The 23,278-nt window shown below is 41.3% G+C and overlaps 1 protein-coding gene and 1 long non-coding RNA gene across 4 annotated transcripts in view; one reads left to right on the forward strand and one right to left on the reverse strand.

Moving 5' to 3' along the window:
* tmem132e (transmembrane protein 132E) overlaps positions 1-23,278 on the forward strand; it is a 440,362-nt gene that overhangs the window by 294,338 nt on the left and 122,746 nt on the right. For 2 of the 3 annotated variants that reach the window (XM_082549921.1, XM_082549922.1), the window contains exon 2: positions 11,927-12,884. In XM_082549921.1, coding sequence (XP_082406047.1) covers positions 11,927-12,884 — 958 coding nt within the window. Of the gene's footprint in view, positions 1-10,801; positions 11,285-11,926; positions 12,885-23,278 lie in introns of those variants that run through there. The other variant, XM_082549920.1, reaches the window with a different exon arrangement.
* Positions 912-21,706, reverse strand: LOC309716251. Its single transcript, XR_014279396.1, has 3 exons — positions 21,620-21,706; positions 1,701-1,767; positions 912-1,208 (listed from the first exon to the last, which is right to left on the reverse strand). It is a non-coding gene; the product is annotated as an uncharacterized lncRNA (long non-coding RNA).

The raw sequence follows: 23,278 nt of genomic DNA on the forward strand, positions 1-23,278 counted from the left end.
AGTAGGATGAAATCGGAGATACAGAGCTGAGACTTTTTGAAGAAGCATCCGTCAACAGAAAGCGAACTTTGCTCTGGGATTGATATGCCAAATAATATGAGGGGAGTCTTGTCTCGGCGAATTGCATGCCTCAGCGTAGTAGTGTCACTCCTCGGGGCTTAGCCATTGACATATCGGTCAAAGTGATGCCATAAGATGGAGGTATACTCAGTAAAATGCAGGTCACGCTCTCTTTTTTATGGCTGCAACTTGATATATTTTCTTTCATTCAAATCATTTAGGACCTTTTCCCATTCTTTTATGTTCATAGATATGTAGCTTATTTCAGAAGCTGGGCCTGCTCATTTAAAAATATGTCATCGTTTTAGATTAAAATGTCTATAATACTCCATAAAGAGAAAAAAAGATGGAGGTTTATTGACCACCATGGGGAAATTAGGCTGTTGCATCTGCAGGACAGGATTCTGCAGGAGAGTAAAAAGCAACAAAATAGTAAAAACATTGAAAAAAAATATACATTAATTGAACTATAAATAGTTAACTTGCATAGATGCTAAACCTCTAGATGTGTTGATATATGGGATATAGAGGAATGCAGACTATCATAGCAACAAAAGCACATTGTGATCTGTATCTTCACAGTAACTGATTTGAGATAAAACTAGCAGGAAAATGTTGAATGGAATGCATCAAATAACAGAGTAAATCCATTTGTACAATTCCTTTTGTGGAGGAAATCCATTTGTAACAGCTGCTGTATAATATTATGAGTCTCAGCTTACCTCACACAGAGTATCCCCCATGGGAAACCCTGTTGTCTAGAGCCATATAGATTGCGTCAGCCTTGGATCGTATTGAGGCACATGCCATGAGGCATTTGCATCCTTTCATCAATACACTACTAATGCATGCAGTGGTTGTGCCTACGAGGCCCCATTTGGCGGCGGGGAAACAGAAGGCTGGGGCCATGTTGGAAGCTGCAGTGAAACAAGGTTCACACTTTCCGCACATAATAAACATCTGCAGCTTCATGGGTCAGCTCTAGTGCGTGAATCTGGTTGGAGGGCACCGCTTTGCCCTCAGCCTCTGTTTTCCTCTCAACTTTTCACACAGATGTTGCGCTTCGCCATACTTGCCGAGGTTGCTGCCGAGTCCCACGCCGGCTGAATTTGAATTTAAAAGCTTCCTTTTTACACTGTTTGGCTTCCCTAATGTATTCAGAAAACAGTGTGAGTGTCAAGATAAGCACGCCTAGAACAGAGACCACCACCAGTACTGAGGAGAAACATGAAGCAGACAAGAAAGCAAAGCAAGAAGAGATCAAACAAGAACTCAAGCTATATAATGTTTGGAATCTGTGCATTTCTGAAGTTCTTGCATGACTGAATTTTTACTTGGTTACACAAAAACTGTGATAAACTGAATAGAGTTTCAGATTTTTGTGTATTATTCACTCTATTTTGGTTGCCTAGCCCTGTATTTGTTTCTTATAGCTGTAACTTGCGTCCGTTTCACGATGGAAGCTTGCTGGCCAGTTGATGTGCAGATAATAATATCTCTCTTGCTTTGCATGCTTCTTTGTTACCTGTCATTGCACCATCCAAACTGATGCTGAAACTCAGAGGTCTTTTTAACTAGGAATCTGACTTCCTGATAGACAGAAACCAGACCGTGAGGAATAGGAATAAAATAATACTCACGGTGGGGTTTTTTGCTGTGATGAGAGGACCTTAACAACAGAAATTCCTTATTCCATCAGTGCATCTTCTGTTGAAAATTGTGGACAGTGTTAGATTTCTTTGTTTAAAACTCTCAAATTCTTCAAGAAGGCACAGCAGAGATCATCTTTGAGGCATTTCGAGATTTCTGGCATGAGTACCAAACTCTTGTGAACTTTTATTGCGGTGCCGTTGTGAGTGTCACGACAAGCTGTCACACCGTGGTTTGGCATTCTAACTGCTCAGCGTGAAAAACTGCTTCAAACTATGGTTTAAAAAAAATTTCAATGGAAACCCCCCCCCAAAAATCATGACCCCTCCTTCCAAAATAATAATGAATTGGAAAAAAAGAAGTGTCTAACCTCTCATCCATTATCTCATTACTGGTTTTCCATCCACAGTCAGCCAGGTCCCTGAACAGATTAGTCACTGTATTGAATTTAGTTGCAAAGTCATTACCATGTGAGCTACTGTATGTTGAGCTGTATCATGTTACATTGGTTTGAATTTTTCAATTATCCTTTGACTGAAAACCCCCCAACAATTAACAGGTATCGGGGGAACCCTAATACGGCACTGAATTATAGTCAACGTCATGGATATTGTAACAAATGTGTCCTAACAGATTGTCATACAGCACTGAAATGAACATAAATCAGCTGCAGTCCAGAACAACAGAAATGGACTTTAGAGCACGTCGAGTCAGGTGGACCAAAATGTAGCTACACAGTGTGTTTTTAAGGTGCTACAGAGGAGGGTGTGAAAGGATAACAAAATGCCCGTGGCTAGCTAAAAGCATTAGATTTAACTTTCTCAGAGCTCCCTGTGTCATGGATTCTGTTGGAGAGCTTATGCTAGCTTTGTGTTAACAAGCCACTAATGTTGCAAGCATTCATACATCTCTGAGTTATTTACATTCTACTGTAATCCAACAGTGCAGGTCGCTGCAATAGCTCATGTTATTGATATTGCAATTCATAATATTCAGTAACTTGCAAATAAAAAATAAAATCAAAATGATCATGGATTACACTGAGAGAGTGATAATTGACTGTAAATCATGTTTGAAGTTCTCATATAAACCACTGCAATATTATATAAAATTGAAGACATTTTAAATTAAAAGTTACTAAATAGGGTTACTAGTTACTAAATTGTCCCCTTATAGTTCCATACACGCCGTACATGATATACGTGAGCTTCCATACATGGAGATAATGGGAAACGCATACAAAGCAAACATTAATCCAGTTTATATGGTACAATTATAAGGGGTTCAGAGGTTGTTTGAAATTAGAGACAAACGTTGAACTCAGAGGTTTGTGTGAAGGAACAAAAATGTACAAAAACAAAATGTGTGTGTCGGGGGGTTAAGTTGTGGCGTGACTGTGATGAGGACTTAACATTGTGTCATTGACTGTGTGCATTTTAAAATGTTCAGAAATCAGGTGTTAAACAAATATCAAAAGAGGGAATGATTACCATTGTTTTTGAAGCATTTGCTTTTGTCCTAGTTTAATGATTATTTTCAATAATGTCTCTCGTTTGTTTCAGTGAAACGTCTTCAGCAAAGTGTTACCGTAGCTTGGTTGGCATTTGGAATATATAAATGCCAATGCCTAAATATATATAAAGTGTCAGTGTAATAAACGTAAGCTTTAGCCTACACCGTTTCAGTCAGTAATTTGGATTCTGCACATTGAATTCATTCTTTATTCTTTAACCTTTTTTTTCTAAATTTAATTTCTTACTTTTTTTGTTTGTTTTGGGGTTTGTTTGTTTTTTTAAAGAATGACCAAATGAAGTGTACTTTTTATTTCTTGCTAACTTTATTCTAGTAAGTTCTTGGAGTTAGCTGAGGGAACGTACCCATAGCTTTCTGCATCATCCACATCCACTTTAACATGAGCTACATTCTGTTAACATGCCTTTGCTTAACACATTAACGTATTTGTGTCTTTAAAAGACTTCTTTTCTTTGTTAGTTTGCACATGGAATATTATGTGCACTAAAAATTCTGCAAAGCCTCACATCATCACTGATAGATATTGCTTTTACTCTGGCACAACATACGCTAGTACTCGTCATCAAAACAAGCAGCAAGTAACAAAACCATGTGGGTTATGGTATTTTATTTTTTTAAGACAAAATGTATCATCTGTTACTCTGCAATTAAACCTCAGCATTTGACTAACTGGTTAGTAAATATTTGATGTCAAACAGTTGTATCTGCTCTGCTCAGCAGGGAGAGCGACACGACTAAATGATTCTTAGCAGCGCCACATCGTATCTCAGCTTAGTTGTTACTTTATCCAAACAGCCTCCTGGACCGTGAGGGTGACTCGTAATATAAATTATGGATAATTTTATGGGTGCGTATAAAAGATCCATGATGAAATGCTCTATTTTCAACTGATGGTGTCACAGTAGTTACATGTTCTTCGTTTTTAATCTGCAAATTAGGCCTCATTAAATCTGCACTTTGCATTTCATTTGGAAACACACTGCTCTTATCAGCCAAGATTACTGAGACACTAACAGATCAAATATTCCATCTTTACTGTCCCTTTAGTTTCATCACATTGAAGCTTGTGCTTTATTACTTATCTAAAGGAAAGGATTGAACTAGTGATAAAACTAGATCCCACAGCCAAAGTTAAAAACTCAAAACTGCTAATTAGACTTTTCATCAGTTGATGTGCAAAGCCGATAACGTCAGAGTAAAGTGGCTTGGTATAATAGTGTGAGGTGCAGTAAACACTCCAGTGTGATAAAGTGTTGTGTGTGTTAAATGTTGCGAGTTTGCAGAGTTGTTATAAACTGTTAACAGATGTTACTCTGATAGACAGACAGATGTGTTGCTTTATAAAGAGTTATTGCATAAGGTCTGAAAGATTTCCGGTATCCTGCATCTGTCTGTTAGAGAAAGTGCTAAGTTGCCAGTCCAGGAAGTGATGCAGAGGGTGCTCAGGATGATCTGTGTTGGATAACAGTTTGTTCAGCCACCTCCTCTGCACCACAGCTTCAAATTTTAACAGGCAGTCACAGAGCCGGCCTTGCCGATCGGTGTTTTCAGTCTGTTGGTGTCACCACCTCTGATGCTGCACCCCCAGCAGAGTGCAGACAGGCAGACTGTGCTTGCCACAACTGGTGATTTCAGCTTTTTTAGGAAATGCAGCTCTTCTTGTATGCAGCTTTGATGCTGGACTCAACCTAAAAGCCCGCACGGGTTGTTGACGTGGCAGGCTGTGTACTGTAGCTTGTCCTCTACCATCTGAAGTTGATCGCAATCTCTCCGATCGTATTCACATTCAGAAGCAGATGATTTACCCACCTCGGGAGAAACCGGGGAGCAAAGGAATAAATTAGTCGAAGACAAATTGTTCCATCCTGGTTTGAGTATATCTGTAGACACACTGGAAAAGCAGAAGGTAAAATACGCAGAGTTGACAGAGCTGAGACTTGAATTTGATCAGTAAGACAAATCCCTGATGTTGAGCAGGCTCATTTATAAGCCAGTCAAATTTTCATTGGATCTTACTGCTGTCTTAAAAGATGATTATCTGAGACAAATAAAGATCAGAGAGAAGGCTGCACCTTGGGAGGTGACTGTAAGAAGCATAATGAAAGTTTGTGATGTTAAAAGAACTTGCTGGTGTTTGGTCTCAAGGAGAACTAGTATAGACTAAGAAGAGAACATTCCTCTGGGTTAGCCAATCAAGCGTGAGAGCAAGTCCACATGTAGTGTGATGTCAGCAGCCTGGCATTTAATCTGAATGCAGAACATAGAGGACCAGCATGAGGAGGTTGACTTTAAAAAAAGGGTATAAGGGCATCATATTGAAATTAAAAACCTGTTTGCCAAGAGCAGTAATTAAAGTACCTGTAAATGTACTTATATTATTACTCTTAATATTATTCACTGCATTCATCGTGACATCTGCAGTAGCGAAAGGTCTGAAGGTTTGAAATGGATAAAAGAGCGTTTTGAAAGCTACTTCCTGGCTGTTTGAAGATTGATTTCGAAGAGATGTAGATTTCAATCCATTTCCTGGCAGTCGATAGATTTTTGTTGGGATTGTTGTTTGTGTTTTCTGTGGAGTTGGCAGCATTGTAGCCTATTTATCTTTTCAAATCTCTGCCCATAACGCACAACGTCCTCACCCATAACTGTGATAAATGAGAAAAAGCTCAAATAAAACCGTTCGACCAAACGGCTCCTCTACGGTACATTTTCATTTTTTACTGTGCTACTGGTGGACATTTGATGTTTTAACCCCCGTGGAGCCAAATAGCATGCGCGCTGCAGCGTGGGCCATAACTGACCTTCATAACCATGCTTCTGTTTCATTTCAGTGTCGGCGGCACATGATGTGATTACTGACACGGCCATTCGCATCTTAGAGTAGTTTTAATCTGATGGAAATATGGTAGGCATGTGTGCACGCCTCGGGGAACATGTAACACAGTGAAATATATGACAAACAGCCCGTGGAATGACTGATTTACTCGGCTTTACTCTAAATCACCAGAGTGATCTGACTTCATGCAAACGCTCAGACAGAGCAAACCTTCCCCAGCGAGATTGAAGCATGAATGTGATTTCCGTATGCATATAGATGAAATCTGGTGAAATATGAAGCCACACACACTTCGAGTGTGTTCGATATAATCTGGCTGCAATCCTTTGGTAAAGGTTATCTGAATCTGACTGAGATGGAAATAGACATTCCTCAGAGAGGGGCAAAAATAGGACTAACACCACGAGTGTTTCAAGTGCTAATACAGCCTTCAATCCCCCGGCTAGCACATCTTTTCATCTGCACTTTAGGTTGCATTCATTGCTCAATGAATGGTAACGCGAACCATTTTACATTACGGGACGTTTGCGTGGAAATTTTAGCAGAAATTGAGTTTTTAAGAGCAACTGCAAACTGAAATGTGATGCAGACTGTGGAGCATTGCTCAAGTCTTACAGCTGAGTGAGTTGAAAGGTATTATTTCACCAATCCAAATAACAGCAGTACAGTAAGGCTCACAGCTGAGTAAAAGAAGGGAGGGAACGAGGGTTAAAATGAAGATCGATAGGGAAACCCTTCGAGCTGGAACATTAGTAATGCTGTAAGGATGCTCCATCTCTCTCTAATCCTTCTCAACAATTTCTCCCGACCTTTTACTTGAAGAGACATTTATGCACTTCTCTCTCTCAAGATCAAATGTCTGCCCTCCTCATAACGTCGTCTCTGTGTATTTCCCCTTGACTTGGCTGACTGCTTTTATGTTTGACAGCTTTTGTATGGGCAGCGGGAAACACAGTTAAGTGTTTTATTTATCTACAGAATGGGGCTTTTTTTTCCGCTTTAGTCAGCTCTTCAGGAAATGAAACACTGGCACGAAACACACTTTCATATTCTGCATACCTACAGTATGCAGCACACCTGGCTGAAGTGGAGGAGGCAGTTGTGTTTGAGTGGATTAGGCTGAAAAGGTTTTGTTTGTGCAATAACAACATACGCTGAGGAATATACAGTATGCACTGCTTTTTTTTGTATTCAAGATATTTTGCCTCACAGATTTTTTCACCACCACGAGCTACGCCTAAGGCTCTGTTCAACCCAGTGAATTTAGCTTTAGTAGCTAAAAGGCTAAAGCTCTTTCGTCCTGTGAGATTAGTGACAAAATTGCTTTCCTGCGTTAGCTTCTGGGGGAAATACAAAACATTTGGGGTTTTTTCAAAGTTAATCTTAAACACCAAAAAGTTTATTTTTGATCAACCCATCCAGCAGGATGAATCAGCAGTATTGTCACTAGAATCATTGCCTATTTTTCCCCTCAATCATGTGTCGGCGCAAATTGTTAGTGATATGACAAAGTAAAACAGTCCGTCTCGCCCTGCCCTGAAATGGCCTGCTGTTTTTTATTAATTGACATAAGACAAAATATTCTGACAGATAAAAACAAAAAAAAATTACCCTTTACTACAAACCCACTCATTCCCCAGATACTCACACACACATTGAACAGATGTTTCACTTAATGGGAGAACAACAGGAAGAGAATTCAATTCAATTTGGCCCGGGGTCTGATAGGACATCAAGTGATAGAGGAAAGCGATAGGGTTTCACACCGGAAGCCCATCTGTGTCCGTGCTTCCCTTCAAAAACCCACCTGCCCTGTGATGTTGTTAGGCTGAAATGAGACAAGCACACCCTGATGCATCATAGGCTGTAATCACCTTCTTAACTGAAACCATAAGGTTTCAGAGTTGAGAGCAAGGGCCAAGGATTTGTTTTGCTTAATGGCATTTGGTCCTTGTGTTGCAATTGTGCAGTTTCATTGCATTTAAAGGAGATTATAAGGCTTCTGGGGAGTATTCAGGTGACCTTCAGGTCTAATATGGTCAACATGTCAGGGAGGGTTCACGGTGCTTGCCAGAGGCTACAAACCATTGTGCCTTTGGAAAACCATACCATACAACAGTTAAAAAATGTTACAATTTTAAGAGAAAAATAATTTTTAATTTAATGTCAGCAGCACATCTCAAAGAAGGTAAGATGGAAAAACTGGAAAAGAAAGCGGTGCTAAAAAGAAACAGCTGCAGGAACATTTTGCTTATAATTATATTAATTACATGCAAAAACAGGCCAGTAACATGATTGGGTTTAAAAACAAAAGCATCTAACAAAGGCAGAGTTTGTCAATGTGCAGATCTTCACCAATCTGCAAACTACAAATTTGAAAGAGTTACAGAGTATTGTTCCTCAAAGTTTTTAATATCTCATCATGTACAGTACGCAATATCATCAGAAGATTGAGGGAATCTGTAGAAATCTCTGTGCGCAAGGGACAAGCCCAAAAATCAATATAAGGTGCCCGTGATCTTCAGGCCCTGCAGGCAGCACTGCATTAAAAACAGGCATGATGCATGTCTGTGATGGAAACCAGTGCATGGGCTCAGGAACACTTCCAGAAATCACAGATCACTGTGCCATCCACAAATGCAGGTTAAAGCTCTGCATGCAACAACATAAGACCTGTGACCATGATCCACTCAGTCAAAACTCGCGTTTCTTTTTGGAAAACATGGGTGCTGCATCCCCCAGACCAAAGAGGAGAGGGACCGTTCGGCTATGCATCTCTGATGGTATGTGGGTGCATTACTCTATAAAACGCAGTTTTAAAGCAGGTTTGAAATGCTTTTCCCAGCAGATGAAGTGAAAATGGGACTTTCCCTGAACAGAGATGGTGGTCCAAAGAAAGTTGTTATTAAAATTTTGAAAGAAAATTGGTTGGGGAAATCCCCCAAATTTGATAAAACCATCAATTTTTGCTCATTTTAAAATGTTAGAGGTAATATCAGAAACACCTCTGAACTAAAGACTTGCATCTAACAGCCAAAGCACAAGATTCAATATCCCTACTCTTTCTGACTTGAACCAACAGGTCGATCTGTGAGGATGCAAACCCTGTTGTTATTGGCTTACTCACACTCACAATGTAAGCAAGCTGTTGGAGTCACAGTTTTACCGTAAATGGGGATTTAAATGGGGAGAGGCCCTGCAGCCTCTCCCCATTTAAACGAACAGATGCTGGAGAGAGAAGCAGTCAGCAGCACCAAGTCGGAAGCGACCGACTTTAAAAGCTAAACATTAAAATGAAAAGCAAGCTGGAAACCAGTTTGTTTTGGGCTGTTTAGCCAGCAGCGGGTGCTTGTGGAGCACATGGAGACATATTTCTTTAAGTGCCTTGCTCAAGGCCACTTCAGCAGTAGTTTAAGATCCAGTGGAGAACGTTATGTATTAAAAGTCCCAGCAGGTCTGGGGATTCACGGATTCTCGGAGCTCTAGGCTCATGCTGCCTCAAGACATAGTGGGATAGATGGAGCAAACTGGTGGGTAATGCTGTTCCAATATCTACTTACTTTTTAAATACAGCAATAAAATCATATAGAGCTTTAAACGGTGGAGAGGTAAAAACATACACTTTGATATTAAGGTTGGCAGGCAGACTAGGTGTGGATCCCCATACGTGAGGCGCATTTTATATTCCTTTGCTGAGGCCAGGATCAGTAGTAGAAGCTGACAATTTTAGTTTATAAGGTGACCTGGAAATATACAAAAATGTTGGCAGATCTCTGTGTTTGGACCCAGGACAACGGACAGATGGGACTCTAGCAGAGAAGCCCTTAAGAAAGTCTGCGGATTGCTGTGCGCATTTGTCTCTTTAAATGTTGATCAAGAGAAGAGCGGCTCAAAAAGTGAGACACGCATTCCTGTGAGGTAGAGACTAGATTTAGTCCCTAAGTAGCTTCTCTCATCATTATACTTCCTCCAGCCCTCTCTATGCTCATTTGTAAGTACGGGATGTTTCTCCGGCTGTGGCTTCATCTTTTGTTGCCCCACTGTTTGCCATTCAGTTTATGGAGCCCACACACACACACACACACACACACACACTCATCCGTGGATCCTTCTCTCTTTTATTATGGGAATTCCAGGCACATGTGAGTGAAGCAGCGAGCCAGCCCAGATACCCCTCCCCCTCTTGCCGGTACCCCTTCATTTTCATGGATTTCTCATGGGGCTAAAGCAGACGAAAAGAGGGGGAGGAAGAGGGGGAGGAGAAGGAGGAGGAGAAGGGAAGCAGAGCTAGGCTAATTCATCAATAACCTTTACCCAATCCCTCCCTTTCCCGTTCTCCTTCTTACTCTCTCACTCTCTCTCTGCCTAGAGGCATTCAAGCAATACATCCATCCCCCACCACACACACACACACGCACACACGCACACACACACAGTCCTTATAGACACACTTGCATGCACTCACATAAGAGTCTGCCTGAACAAGTCCAGAGAGAGAGCATGAATCGAGCTGAAGAGTTTTTTTCTTTCACCTCTGTGTGTGTGTGTGGTGTAAGTCGAGTCCTCTGAGGGGCTGTGTGTCTTAGCTATGACCCGGAGCTAAAATGGTGATTATAGACTAGAGACTAGGTGTGGCGAGATGGGGCGGCGTCAGAGGCTTTGTTCCGTACAGCCCACCAACCGGGAGGAGGCTCTGCCTATCTATCAGAGTGTGTCCCGGAGCCATGCACAGTCTGAGATTGAAAGAGCTAAGAGCTGCTGTGTGGGGCTGAACCACTCTTAAACCAAGACCTAAGCCACAGGGAATTAGACAAGCACAAGTTCAAGAAGCTCGGTGGAACCTTTGTAGCCAGAACATGACCAAGTGAAGAACTGCAGGAGCAGATTGCTGTTTTTATTTTTATTTTATTTTTTTATTCTTGAATTCAGGCTTCTTTTGCAACACACATGAAAAAGACTTTCTAAGGAGCTACCAAAAAAGAAGAGAAACTTCTGTGGACTACTTCCAAGCAACACAATTGTTTGAAGAGACTTTTCTGTTGGGGAGTTCCCAAAATATCCTCTTGATTCTGCCTTTTTTCCCCACATTTAAAGGATGAAATCTCAATGATATAACCATTTGGAATATGGGACTTTTAATCTCTGATTTGGACCATGGTAACAGGCAGCTATGTTTCTGTGCTCAGCTCTGGGTGATTTTGATAAGTATGTCCCATTTACTCTCTTTGTTATTTGTGATTTCGACCTAGATTAATTTTGCGGTGGCGTCTTGGGTGTTTTGTCAGGTATTCGCTCATTTCCAGGGACTTGAAGAGTTTTGAGTTTGGCTTGTTCACAGGTGTCGCTTCAGATTAATTGAATCCAAACACTGGTGCAACATGTTTTGCCCGAGACAAAGATCACACGGGGTGCAGCTTCTTAATGTCGACATGTTTCAGTGTATAACCTTTGCTCCGGATGCTTGACAGCAACCAGTTATCATCTGATTAGTGTGTTTTGACCTCCTCCCCTTTTGCCCCCTCAGCTGACTCAGTAGACCACATTTGTGTCTCTTCCTAATTATACCATATATTCATTGACACACACACACATACACACACACACACACTCACCATATCTTCCCTTTTTCTGGTGTTTTCTTTCACTTATAGTTCATGAGTTTTACCTGTTTCACTTTGTTTGAAAGTAACTTTTAAATATTCTCCTTTTTGCTTGCTTGTGAAAGCACTTTGTACACTATGATTTCGAAGGTGTTTTATAAATAATGTGCATTATTATTATTATTATTATAAAAATGGAAGCTGCATTTAAAAGTTAAATCTTTCCTTTCTCCTTTCTTTCTTGCAGCTCTTGCAGGTAAAATCTCTCCAACCAGCTCTGATGCCCTGAGTTCGTCAGCAATGACAGCCAGTCCTTCACCACCCAGTGTGTACCTTCCTGCCAACTTCAAAATGTCCAATGCACAACTGGCCTTCTTTTTGAGGGAGGCTCAGATCACAGGACAAACATTTGGCGGCAGCACCAAGAGCGGCAGTAGTCCCAGCAGTGGAAACCCATTGCAGCGCTCTGAGAGTTTTGTGGTTTTCCAGACAAAAGACCTCCCCGCCATCAACATAAGCTTCGGGCCTTTTGCCCAGGACCAGGCCCTGTCCAAGGAGTTGCTTCAGCCAGCTAGTCCTCTGGATATTCCCGGCCAACTGACAGTCAACTGGAAGGTTCGGGCCTTCATTGTCCAGCCGCGGGTCTTCTCCAACAACCCCACAGTCCAGGTGTTTTTCTATATCGCCGGTCGTGACTGGGACGACTTCAAGGCTCAGGACAAGCTACCCTGCGTCCGTTTGCATGCCTTCCGGGATGTCCGTGAAATTAAAACCTCCTGCCGCATGAAAGGTAACCTGGCGCAGTGCTTGGCCCAACTGGAGCTTCCTCCGTCGTGGTTTAACACCAATGTAGCCCCTCTGGGCCGAAGGAAAGGCTCGAGTGACGGGCTTTTGGATGGGTTAAGTGAGACCCTCCAGGCTGAGCTATACTACACACTACACGAGCCTAACCTGGAAGGGGAGTGCAGTAAGGGTTCAGGTCACGGTGGTGGTTCTTCCAGGGGAGAACCTCTGTCACAGCACCCCCTGCTGCGCATCGGAAGCATCAGCCTGTACCAGGCCAGTGAAGAGCAGCTGCTGGTGGACAAGCAGCTAGACAAGAACATGTTCCTCAGGCTGCCGGAGAAGCCCCTGAAGCCTGGAGAGATTCTCAAAATCTTCCTGTACCTGATGCCCAACTCTACTATTGAGCAGTTCACCCTCAAGTAAGTGTCCTTTAAAATCTGTTCAGGTGCTCCGATGCTTTCAGACTCCTTGTTTCCATGCCGAATGTCACATTTATTGTGATGTTGACACATCTATATTCACAGCAGAGGCTCAATCAGCCTCCATGCAGTCATGCATATAAGATTTATTGATGAATAGTTTATTTTCTTGCTTCCCGGTATATCTCAGCTAACAATTTCCTCCCTGTCATAAATTGACGTATTATATGTCTCTTTATAATAACACTCGCACCGAATCATATGCAATTTGTCCAAGGTTTAGGTTTAGGGCAGCATGACTGTCTGTAAACAAAGCTACAGTGTGAATGCTGAGCACCAGTGGATAGGCTTAAAGGAAACGTAGGATTTACATGTCCAATTACCACAGCGATGGATTCATTCATTACAGTCTTAATAACCAGCTTAATTCAAAGCAGCATTATTAGACGAATCTCGGAATCAATTGCATTCAATGACAGCATAAGATCACCGTGTACGCAGAAGTGCAACCAAAGTCATCTCATTCCAATCCTCACAATATTCTGTTTCAGGCTTCAAGCACAAGTTACATGACCATTTATGTTCATTTCAAGTCTAAAGAGACAAACGAGGATGTAAACACACATTTCATCCTTCTCATTAATTTCTTCTTCACTTAGCCAAATGATGTGCCAGCACTAATTAAAGTCAGGTAAGATAAAGGGAAGAAGAGAGGGTTAAGCAGCACTGTAAGATTCACCTTCAGAAATGGTGGCCTCCAGCCAAAGAGTTCTTCTTTTTTTCTTTTTTTCTGAATAATTTGCAGTGAACTGCTGCTCCGAGCAGTTTGTGTTTAAAGGCCAGGTAATAGTTGTAGCTGTGGAACACATACAGATTTGGCTTCTGCTATGGCATTTAATGCTCACATACTGTACTCATTCTACACGTCCGGCTCACTGCTGGGAATAAAACACTGACTAATATATAAATGGATGTTTAACCACATTTTTGTGTCAGCGTGTATGTTAATGCAAATAATATCGTTTTATTATTGCAAATGGATTCTTAATGCCTTCATTTTATTAACATGTAAGTGGTTGGAGGCAACATAAGGAAAAATATTTGGGCGTGTAGATTTGTAACTTTTTGCTTCATTACAAGTGACCCCGTTCACATCTTCTGAGTGTCCTACATTGCCATTCAGACAATTACTGTTACAAAAATACACCACTCATATAACTCCGTGGTTAGTGATGAGCATGTGTGATGGGACTAAATAGTTCATGACACAAGTGTCCCTCACTACCTTCCTGTATTTGAGCTTTTCCACTCTCAACTCTCTTAAAGTTTCTAAATTTCACCATTTGCCTGCAGGAAAAGTGGAGAGAGAGTGTGAGGCTTAGCAGGACTCTGGTCTCTGTAGCTCTTAGTTCTGCTCAGTTATCAGCAGCGTACCCAGGATTAGAGGATATATTATTATATGCATTTGACAAAGTTGGATTTTTTTTGCACTTGTATGTACGAAGAACACCAGAAATGAACACAGGAACGTTAACGAAACGCTAAAGATTAGTGAAACCTATATTAAACACGTTATGGTAGCTATCTGCTTTTAATGAGCTATGATTAATTAAGCCTCAGTAACGCAATTACTTGTATAATTATGATTGTTCCCACAGTAAAATGTCTTTTTTGACTCAGTGTCAGTTGATGACATTTCTATAGTGAAAAGCAGTACTGTTATACTGGCAACAGTAATCCTTTAAAATCCTTTAAAAGGACAGGAACAGAAATTCCACCTGTATAAAATGTCTGATTAGGGTATGTTTATGATATCTGTATTTTTACCTAAATAAATTCAGTTAATGATCTACTTAATATCATTTTAGTGACCTTTATTTGGGGAAACATGCAAAAAGCAATTATAAAATCATTTCACTACAGGGATAAAAGTTAGAATAGCTGTAGTTGTGGAGCACACATGTATAAATGGCGGTAGCAGTAGCAAAAATACCACGGCCCACACACATTGTCCAATTTCTTTCTACCAGCTGATGTGATTTTTGAAACCTGCAGGGAGACATCTGATGAACCCAGTGATGCTGGCATATTTTTATAAAATGAACAGAATAGTTTAATTCTCAAATTGTGATTTAAGGCTTTGGAGCTGATGTTGGTTTCTATATCTGAACATATGCTAACAGCTCTTCTTGTAGCCAGACAAAAATGAGCTATTTACTCGAGTCCCACCTCCCCCCCAGGAATTCCAAGCATTTCTCTTCACACCATAAGAGCAACGCTTACTTTCTTTAAGTTCCCCTCTCTTTAAAATGTATGATGCTAACTTCTACTGGATTACGAAACAGTTTCATTAACAGTTTCAGAGAACTGACTAACTGTGGGACACTTTCACTCAAGATGTGGTGTAACAAAGTTACAGTAAGACTTTGTAATATGAGCCGAAGCTTTGTCATATCCCCTTGTCTCTTAAAACATTTAGCTGAGCGTGTTAGCATCCATATACATCTGCAAGTCTTCGGCAGCCTGACTCTCTGAGCCTTGCAGGGATGGAAATGAGGAGTGATAAAACAGAAGAGTTAAGAAGGCGATGAGGCCTGGAGAAGAAAGCCCAGCGTGAGCCTCGTGAGCGACTTGCCTCAATAGGATGTAAATTCAAGAGTTGTGGAAGTGAACTGTCGAGTCTTCCCAGCGCATCAAGGAAAATTATTAAAGATGCAATAAGGAGTGTCTTTAAAGATGAATCAGGAGGCCTCCTCTCCTGACTCTCCCTTAGCCACTCCATCGCTCCTTCCAATTATTCTCCTCTTCACTTGTCCCGCTTTGAAAGTCTTTGACTTGTTATTGCAAACGATGGCATGCCGGGCAGAGAGACGGCGGAGAGACGGGCCACTTGTGGAATCTTCCCTTGTTTTCCCGCGGCCGCAGCGGTGCTGTCAGAAACGTGCAATGTGTGTGTCGGCGTGAGTGTTTGTCATGCAGCAGGATAGGGAGTAGTGGTGTGTCAAATTTAGTTACCATGGCAATGCAATAATAGTATGTGTAGCCGTAATGTTGTCTAGCATGCCCCGGTGTGGGCTGACACGGCTTTTCTAGATTTGTTTGCTTTTCATTTCAAGTGTCGTTTAAAAATCGTATCTTCTCTTTTCGCCCGTAAATTGATAGTGGCATCATTTCGGTTATACACGACAGCGTTTCACAGATAGTGACTTTTCCATCGCATTGTTTTGGAAAGGATCTTCATCATATACAGTACTAAAGTAATGTTTTTAGCAGCATCACTAGTAAAATATTACAAAGCCCAAATGCCTTTAAAAATACACGAGAAAAACAACCAACAGGAAACCGTACAAACCCGACTCATTGAACTGTAAATGTGCTGTGATGTTACGTTGTGTTTAGAGTTTGAACAGTGACAAGGTTTAGCTAGAAATGGAGCCGTGGTTGAGAGTCCTGTAGCGAGATGCCAGTACTTTACTGTAATTTAACAGTGACGTTTCCTACTGTGGATTTTTTTTGGTGGTAAACAGTTTCGAGCACAACAGTGGTTCACTTGAGTTTTTCCACTTGTCCAATGGTGGAATCGACTGCATATAATGTGAAAGGTGTCATTTGTAGTAACTGGCCCACAAAGAAGCTGCAGCTTACAGACATAACCCCTGTCCGTTCATTGTTTTGCATTTCTGGCTGACAAAACGGCTCTTTTTACACTTTGCACACACCACAGAGAGTAGCTCTTAGCATAAAAGCTTTGTCTCCACCACACAGTAGACAGATAAAGTTGGTGAATAGCCTTGAATACAGTGGACCATTTCGTAGTTAAAGAGCCAGTCTTTTTCTCGGCAGTGAACACGTTCAATTAAACCACAAAAGTTCCGTTAAAAATGACACAATGAGTAATTTCAATGAGCCAACTGCAGATTCCTCTGACAGATCATTGAAAACACTGGGAAAAGCTTGTGTGTTATCATGGGCTTTTGTCCCCGTATCCGTTAGGTTTGCCATCTGTGAACATTGGTAGGTATTATAATTTATTTCAACTATAGCTAATGAAATGATAATTATTTCCATTTTGCTTTGCCAAGAGCTGCAGCTGGTGGACAGCCAGAGATATTTTATTAATTTGTTTATTCATATGGACACTTAGTTGCAGGATGCAAAGAGATTCGCGTATGTTGCGTAACCTGAATTAAAATTCTATACGACAGCGGCGAGGTCACTGCATGCATATAAATGCAGTCAATGTGGAGATGCCAATTTTTATTTTGGTGACTCACTGACATTTCTTGCCCAATAAACAAATACGCATTGCAGTGCACACATCCTCATCTATGTGCACAGTACAAGGCTCTTGGAAACCTTGCTGTACTCCGGAGCCCTGGGTATAACATGCAGTATTCAAATGCCCTGGCTCCAAATAAAGGCTCGAGGAGAGAAAGCACAGTGGAATCCAGGGAGAGTGACCCACATTCAGAAGCAGTGGCTTCATCCCCAGCAGCTAGATGGCTACTTGCTCCTTGTAAGGAACACAGAAAACTTCCTGACCTCAGCCTCTGCTTCCTGCCAGCTCTGCGGTCGTGCTCCGCTTCTTGTCCCACGTGTCGTTGTCGCTGTCAGTGTCAGCTCGTCTTTTCCCGACGCTTTGATGGGAAATGTCAGGACCTCTCGCCATGGATCGTGCACACGTTCAGATCATATGACTGCAGACGTGATGCTTCTGCCATGGGCCGTCTTGTCAGGACACATCGGGTGACACGGAGAACCGCTGTTTATCAGCACTCATCTCTGATAAAAGAGGCGGAAGCCAGGAGAATCTTCCTCGCCTCAAAGTGCTTCCACTTTTACAATGACAAGGCAAAACACAGCCTTTCTTATTGGGCCACGCAGAGTACAGGCTGCACCGCCACTGCTAACGCTGCTCGATTCCTTCCTTCTTCTTCAAGTGTGAGCACGTTATTTGAGGTCAAGCAGTGAGAAGGGGAAAGTATTTACCATCATCAACTTTAAGTCCCTTGACACAAATCTCAAAAGGGGAATGCAGTGCATGTGCCAAGATTTTAATGAAATGAGCTGTTTTAACTTGAGTTAGTTTTTAATGCTTAAAGAAAGTTGCATGAGTCAGCTCTCTGTGCCGGGGAAAGTGGAGATATTTTTGCAGGTTTATTCCAGTGCTTGGCTATTACTAGAGTAATTCAACCCCTTTCTAACCTTGAATAGGCAAGCTGAGCAACTTTGATTTGGAAATTCTTGTTTATTCGCTTGAAAGATTCCTACTTTAAATCTGCTGAGGACATTTCTGATATGCTCAGCATGTTGCCGAGTGTTTGGCTGGTTTTGAGACAAATAAACACTGACCATTAAATTAGACTAACTCAATGCAAAACCGCAGAGTTCATCTGGGTCAAATGTAACCTTAAAAACTCATTAGGCTTCCTCGCGTTGTACCAATAGCTACATATTCATCACTTTTCCACCCTATCAGTTCAGTCTGTTAACATTATTCATTTTTATTAACATCTTTTCAGATTAGTTGAGAAACGTATCACATTCTCATTTGGGCACGCTGATTTATTCACCAGTTTATTATAAAACCAGTGTCTTATACATCTTAATCATTAATCTCTTCAATCCTGCTGGGCCCAAGGGTGGAGAAGATTGTTCTGTGCCACAGAAAACAAAAGCAAATATCCAAGCCCAATAATACTGACATGTGGAGTATGGGATTGTGTGCAAAACATGGTACAATACCTACTTTTTTCTTCATTAATCTCACAGTGAAACCTCAATAAGTAGTTTCAGTAATATACAATGTATCTACTGTGTTTCTATACTTTAATTAACAGATAAGAGAATTAAGAAACAGTAGCTCATAAACAACAGCTCTCTAGTCATCCTTTAGTTGTTTCACATTAATAAGTAATTAATGAATTTACTCTTATTTTGGGGAGCGTATCTGTAACCGGAAGGTCGCCGGTTCGATCCCTGGGCTCTCTGTCCTGGTCGTTGTGTCCTTGGGCAAGACACTTTACCCTACCGCCTACTGGTGTTGGCCAGAGAGGCCGATGGCGCGATATGGCAGCCTCGCTTCTGTCAGTCTGCCCCAGGGCAGCTGTGGCTACAACCATAGCTGCCTCCACCAGTGTGTGAATGTGAGAGTGAATGAATAGTGGCATTGTAAAGCGCTTTGGGTGTCTTGAAAAGCGCTATATAAATCCAATCCATTATTATTATTATTTTAGTTGTTGCAATACTAGAAATTCAAACGTGATGCTGATACCAATGAAAGTACTTGCACAGTACCATGGATGGGAGTAAAACATGGCTGGGTCAGAAATATTAAGCCAATGTTGACGTGCCATTAAAATGTGGAGGCTACCAGAAACACTCTGACTCCTGTAGAGGTCTATGGGAAAACTTTCCTGATATGTTTATGGACTCAGTCACTCCAAATTAAGCCTCCTTTGTGAGACATACTGTGTTTCAAAAAGGAGAACTATCTGTGGCACTTGTGACTTGTCAATTATAAGTCGTTAGCCAGCGAACGAGTAATGTTAGTCACACCCACCCATCCTTGGGTTTTTGATACCAAGGTAACGACTCCAAAACAGGATTTCAGGAAACAACGGATGAGACCTTTGTAGCTACATCCGTCCTTTACACCACGTACACAGTGCTCCATCACTATAACGCGGTTTACCTTTCATGGCCTCGCTGTTTTCGCTGATTTGTTTTGTGCGCAATTTTCCATGTTTTTTTTTTTTTTTGTACAGCACATTGTGTTCTGCGTCTTGATTGGCTGTAGACCACTGTCAATCAATCTCGTGCCGTGTCTCCTGTACAGTACAGAATGCATTCAGCTTGTCAAATTTACATAAATCTTCGATCGCTAACAGTGTGACTCTGAAGTGCTGTAATGTATGCTTTTAAGTTTTCTCCCCCAACAAACACAACATGTCGACGAAACGTTTTGGGGTTTACAGCCTTAAAACATCTATAATAGTTGTAAAAAATAAAGTTGGCTACTTCGTGGATTTCACCTATCGCGGGTTATTTTTGGAACGTAACTCCCGCAATAAACGAGGGACCGCTGTAGTGTTGACTGGAATAGATGAGGACACACTGTTGGGATCAGTACTGTTGCAAATTTTTTCTCCATCTGGATACCCTCATGTGGGGATCTCCTGCTGCTGTCTGTTGCTTCAGGTGTGAAATAAATCCAAAGAAAGACAACAAACTTAGCTTCTGTTTGTAATATTCCTGAATTACGCTGTGATTAGCAGTTAGCTCCTTAATCTGTCAGACATTGTCTTCTTCACAAGTTTAATCTGTGGTAGATGGGAAAACTCAGTCTGCATGCCACTAGAAACTAGAAGCAAAAGGCTAATGTTCACACTTTGTCTTGCTTTTGAAAAAAAAACATCCCACTTGGCATATACTTGTGTACTACTGTGAGCTGTTGTCTTATTTGGCATGGGAAGAGTTTGGTTAAGGGCAAGGTTAATGGTAACCGTAGGTGTCGAATCTTAGCTGAGTGCAAAGGGCATGCTTTAAGTTGAAGTCTTCTTTCCTTTAATCGACAAAACCCACACAGACTGTTTTGTAACTAAAAGAAAAGTAAGCACAAGGTCAAATATTATCGATGACAAGCTTGTAAAACTAGAACTTTACCTTTCCAAGTAAACCTCAACCATATGCAAACTAATGTAGTAGCAATATTATTTTGCGTGCCCAGCAGTCGTAGAGTAGGTCATCTATCAATCAGTCCCCAGTCCCTCCTGTCCATGTGCCAGAGAATCTCTGGGCCAGATACTGAACCCCGAGTTACCCCTGATGTGTATTTGAATGATAGATAAACGTACTTAGGTGTAGATCAAAGCATTGAATGAATGTGTGATTGGGTGAATGACACTTGTAGCAGAAAGCACTTTGAGTGCTTAAATTTAGAAATAAGGTGCTCTATATATTTCCACATTCATTGATTTCATTTTTAAAAAGGTATTAAAAGCACTAATTGTGATTTCTGAAATGGTGCAGAAACTATAAAATGCTTTAGCTGATCTATGTTTATGTGGTATGAAAATCACATTTCATTGTAACACACTTTTACCTTTAATGTCAAGGCGAGTGAAGGGGTTTTCTGTGCATCGTAGCGTATCGACATCTCCTTATATGGTAGTCAGTCTTATGTGATCAAAAATCTGTTGGTGTAAAATATGAATAAATAGAGACAGGCCGAAGGATTTTCTGTGCTTTTCTCCAGTGCATATTTAAATATTGCCAGATCCTCCTGCAGAGTGTTGGTTTATAGAGGGAACCTGGGAGACAAATTGACAAAAGCTCAGTGCTCCTCATTTCCTCCGTCTGCAAGGTAATCAAGCAAGCATTGGCTCAGGTATGAAAAAGGGTGTTTTTCACTTTACTGCACAGGCTTAAGTTAACTGTTTTATCTTTGTAAATTCATTTTCCCAAGCTTTTAAATGAAAGTGCTTTTAAATCTTTGGACTGTCAAATGTGTGTGTGTGTGTAGTGCTTCCAAACACATTTCATTGTTCTCATCTGGACAGGTTTATGCTTAGCGTTAGCGTCCCAGAAAATGTGTGTGGTTGTGCTGGAGTTGTGAAATATCTCTGAAAAACAGAGCTGCCTTTTATTTGCTTTTGTCGCATCACAGCATATTGTACTTTTGTAGTTTTATTCAAATATGGACAGCATGGAAGTGCTATTGATAATTGACCCACCGTAACGCGGCTGCTGACACTAACTATCTTCAAGAGATAGAGGGAACGGGATGCTTGGGATGAGGTGACTTGGATGCAGATGAGCCGCTATGGTGACCCCTAAAGGGAACACCCAAAAAAAGAAGAAGAAGGAAGAGATATCAGAGCATGTAATCCAGGAAATCCCAAGAACATTTATAAAACCAGAAAATGATGACTTTAATCTGCAGTCATTACATTATGAGACAGTGGGATCAATGCTAGTGTCAAGTTTAGGAGAAAGCACATCTGGCGGAACTCTCCCAGGACAGATGAGCTTAAAGACTAACTTTACAAACGGTTGATACTGAAAATCTACACATGCCCATACGCAGCAGAGTTTCTCCATGAAGAGTGGACTAAATTACCCCGCGCATCTGGGAAGGACCGATTCATCCATCAAGAGTGTTTAGCTGCTGCTAAATGTGCTGTAATCAGTTACCCAGCGTGAGGACGAGTCGCTTTTTATACAGCTGAAATGAGTCTGGCATGACTTTATTAAAGAAATAAACAAGCGTTATTTTTTTCTCTGACAAATTTTGGGTGACATTCATTGATGGAATTGAAATAATGTAGAAAATTTGTACGTGAGTAATAGAGTGTTTGCAGATTGACGGGCAGGTAGCGAAGCATCTGCTGCAAGAGGCACGTAGCCTCATGCGGTTATCTTCAAACCTTTAAGGTGGTTTGGGGGACAAGACTATGATAAGCCATATTTTCACAGCAGGCGGCCCCTCCCGCTTTCATGTTGTCACACACAGAAATTGTTGAGGTTTTATTACCATCTCTCCTTCTCTCCCTCACCTCCATCTTCCCTTTTTTTTTTTTTTATTATTTTTATGATCCCAGCCAAGAGATTTGCAGAGCCAATCTGTAGTAATAGACACGGCTCTGCCCAGCGTGAAGGCTTGTGCTGCCCAGTAGGCTACAGTTTCAAAGGAGGCAGTGGTGTGAAGAAGTTGCATCTTCCCCCCACCGCAACTAACTTCTGATTTTAATGATGCACTCTCTGCCTTGAGTGAGTGTTCTTCGCAGTTGTTATTTGGAAAGCTGAACATCAAATCCTGTATACAGAGATCAAGAGATGGACTGTTTACTTGCTGTCCTGTAAGCCGGGCTCTTTAGGTCTTGTGCGGTTGGACTAAATTAACATGAAGCAGCTGTTTGTTACTTGACAATGACGGCAAACATGCTGCTGTTGCTTTGCATTGATCTGGAAAGAACAAAAGTCCCCCTGCAATTTTTTTTTTTGTTGCTTTTTATGTCGTCGCAATGCCACAACGGCACTCAGACATAACATCGTATTCCCTGACAACAGTAACGGCTGGAAGTGAGTGAGTCAACAGAGATGAGAGGAAGAGGTAAAAACAGGCTTTATTCACGATTGCCCGTTAAAGCCGCGCTGTTCCGTCCCGATATAAATGCACCTTGGCAGGATTCCTCCACTTTTTACGCAGCATAATGGAAGCAATGGTAAATTAATAATGGCTGAAATAATGTATTGTGAGCTCATGGGAAACTAACCATCCTCAGTGGAAGAAATTTGGATAAAGACATGATTGGGTTAATTCATAAAACATGGCCAGCATCCAGGACTGCTAATCTAATAATTGTAAATGCATGAATTGGGTTTTCCACTTC

The sequence above is a fragment of the Aulonocara stuartgranti genome (assembly GCF_965226115.1).
Source record: "Aulonocara stuartgranti genome assembly, chromosome: 10".
Classification (NCBI taxonomy): Eukaryota; Metazoa; Chordata; class Actinopteri; order Cichliformes; family Cichlidae; genus Aulonocara; species Aulonocara stuartgranti.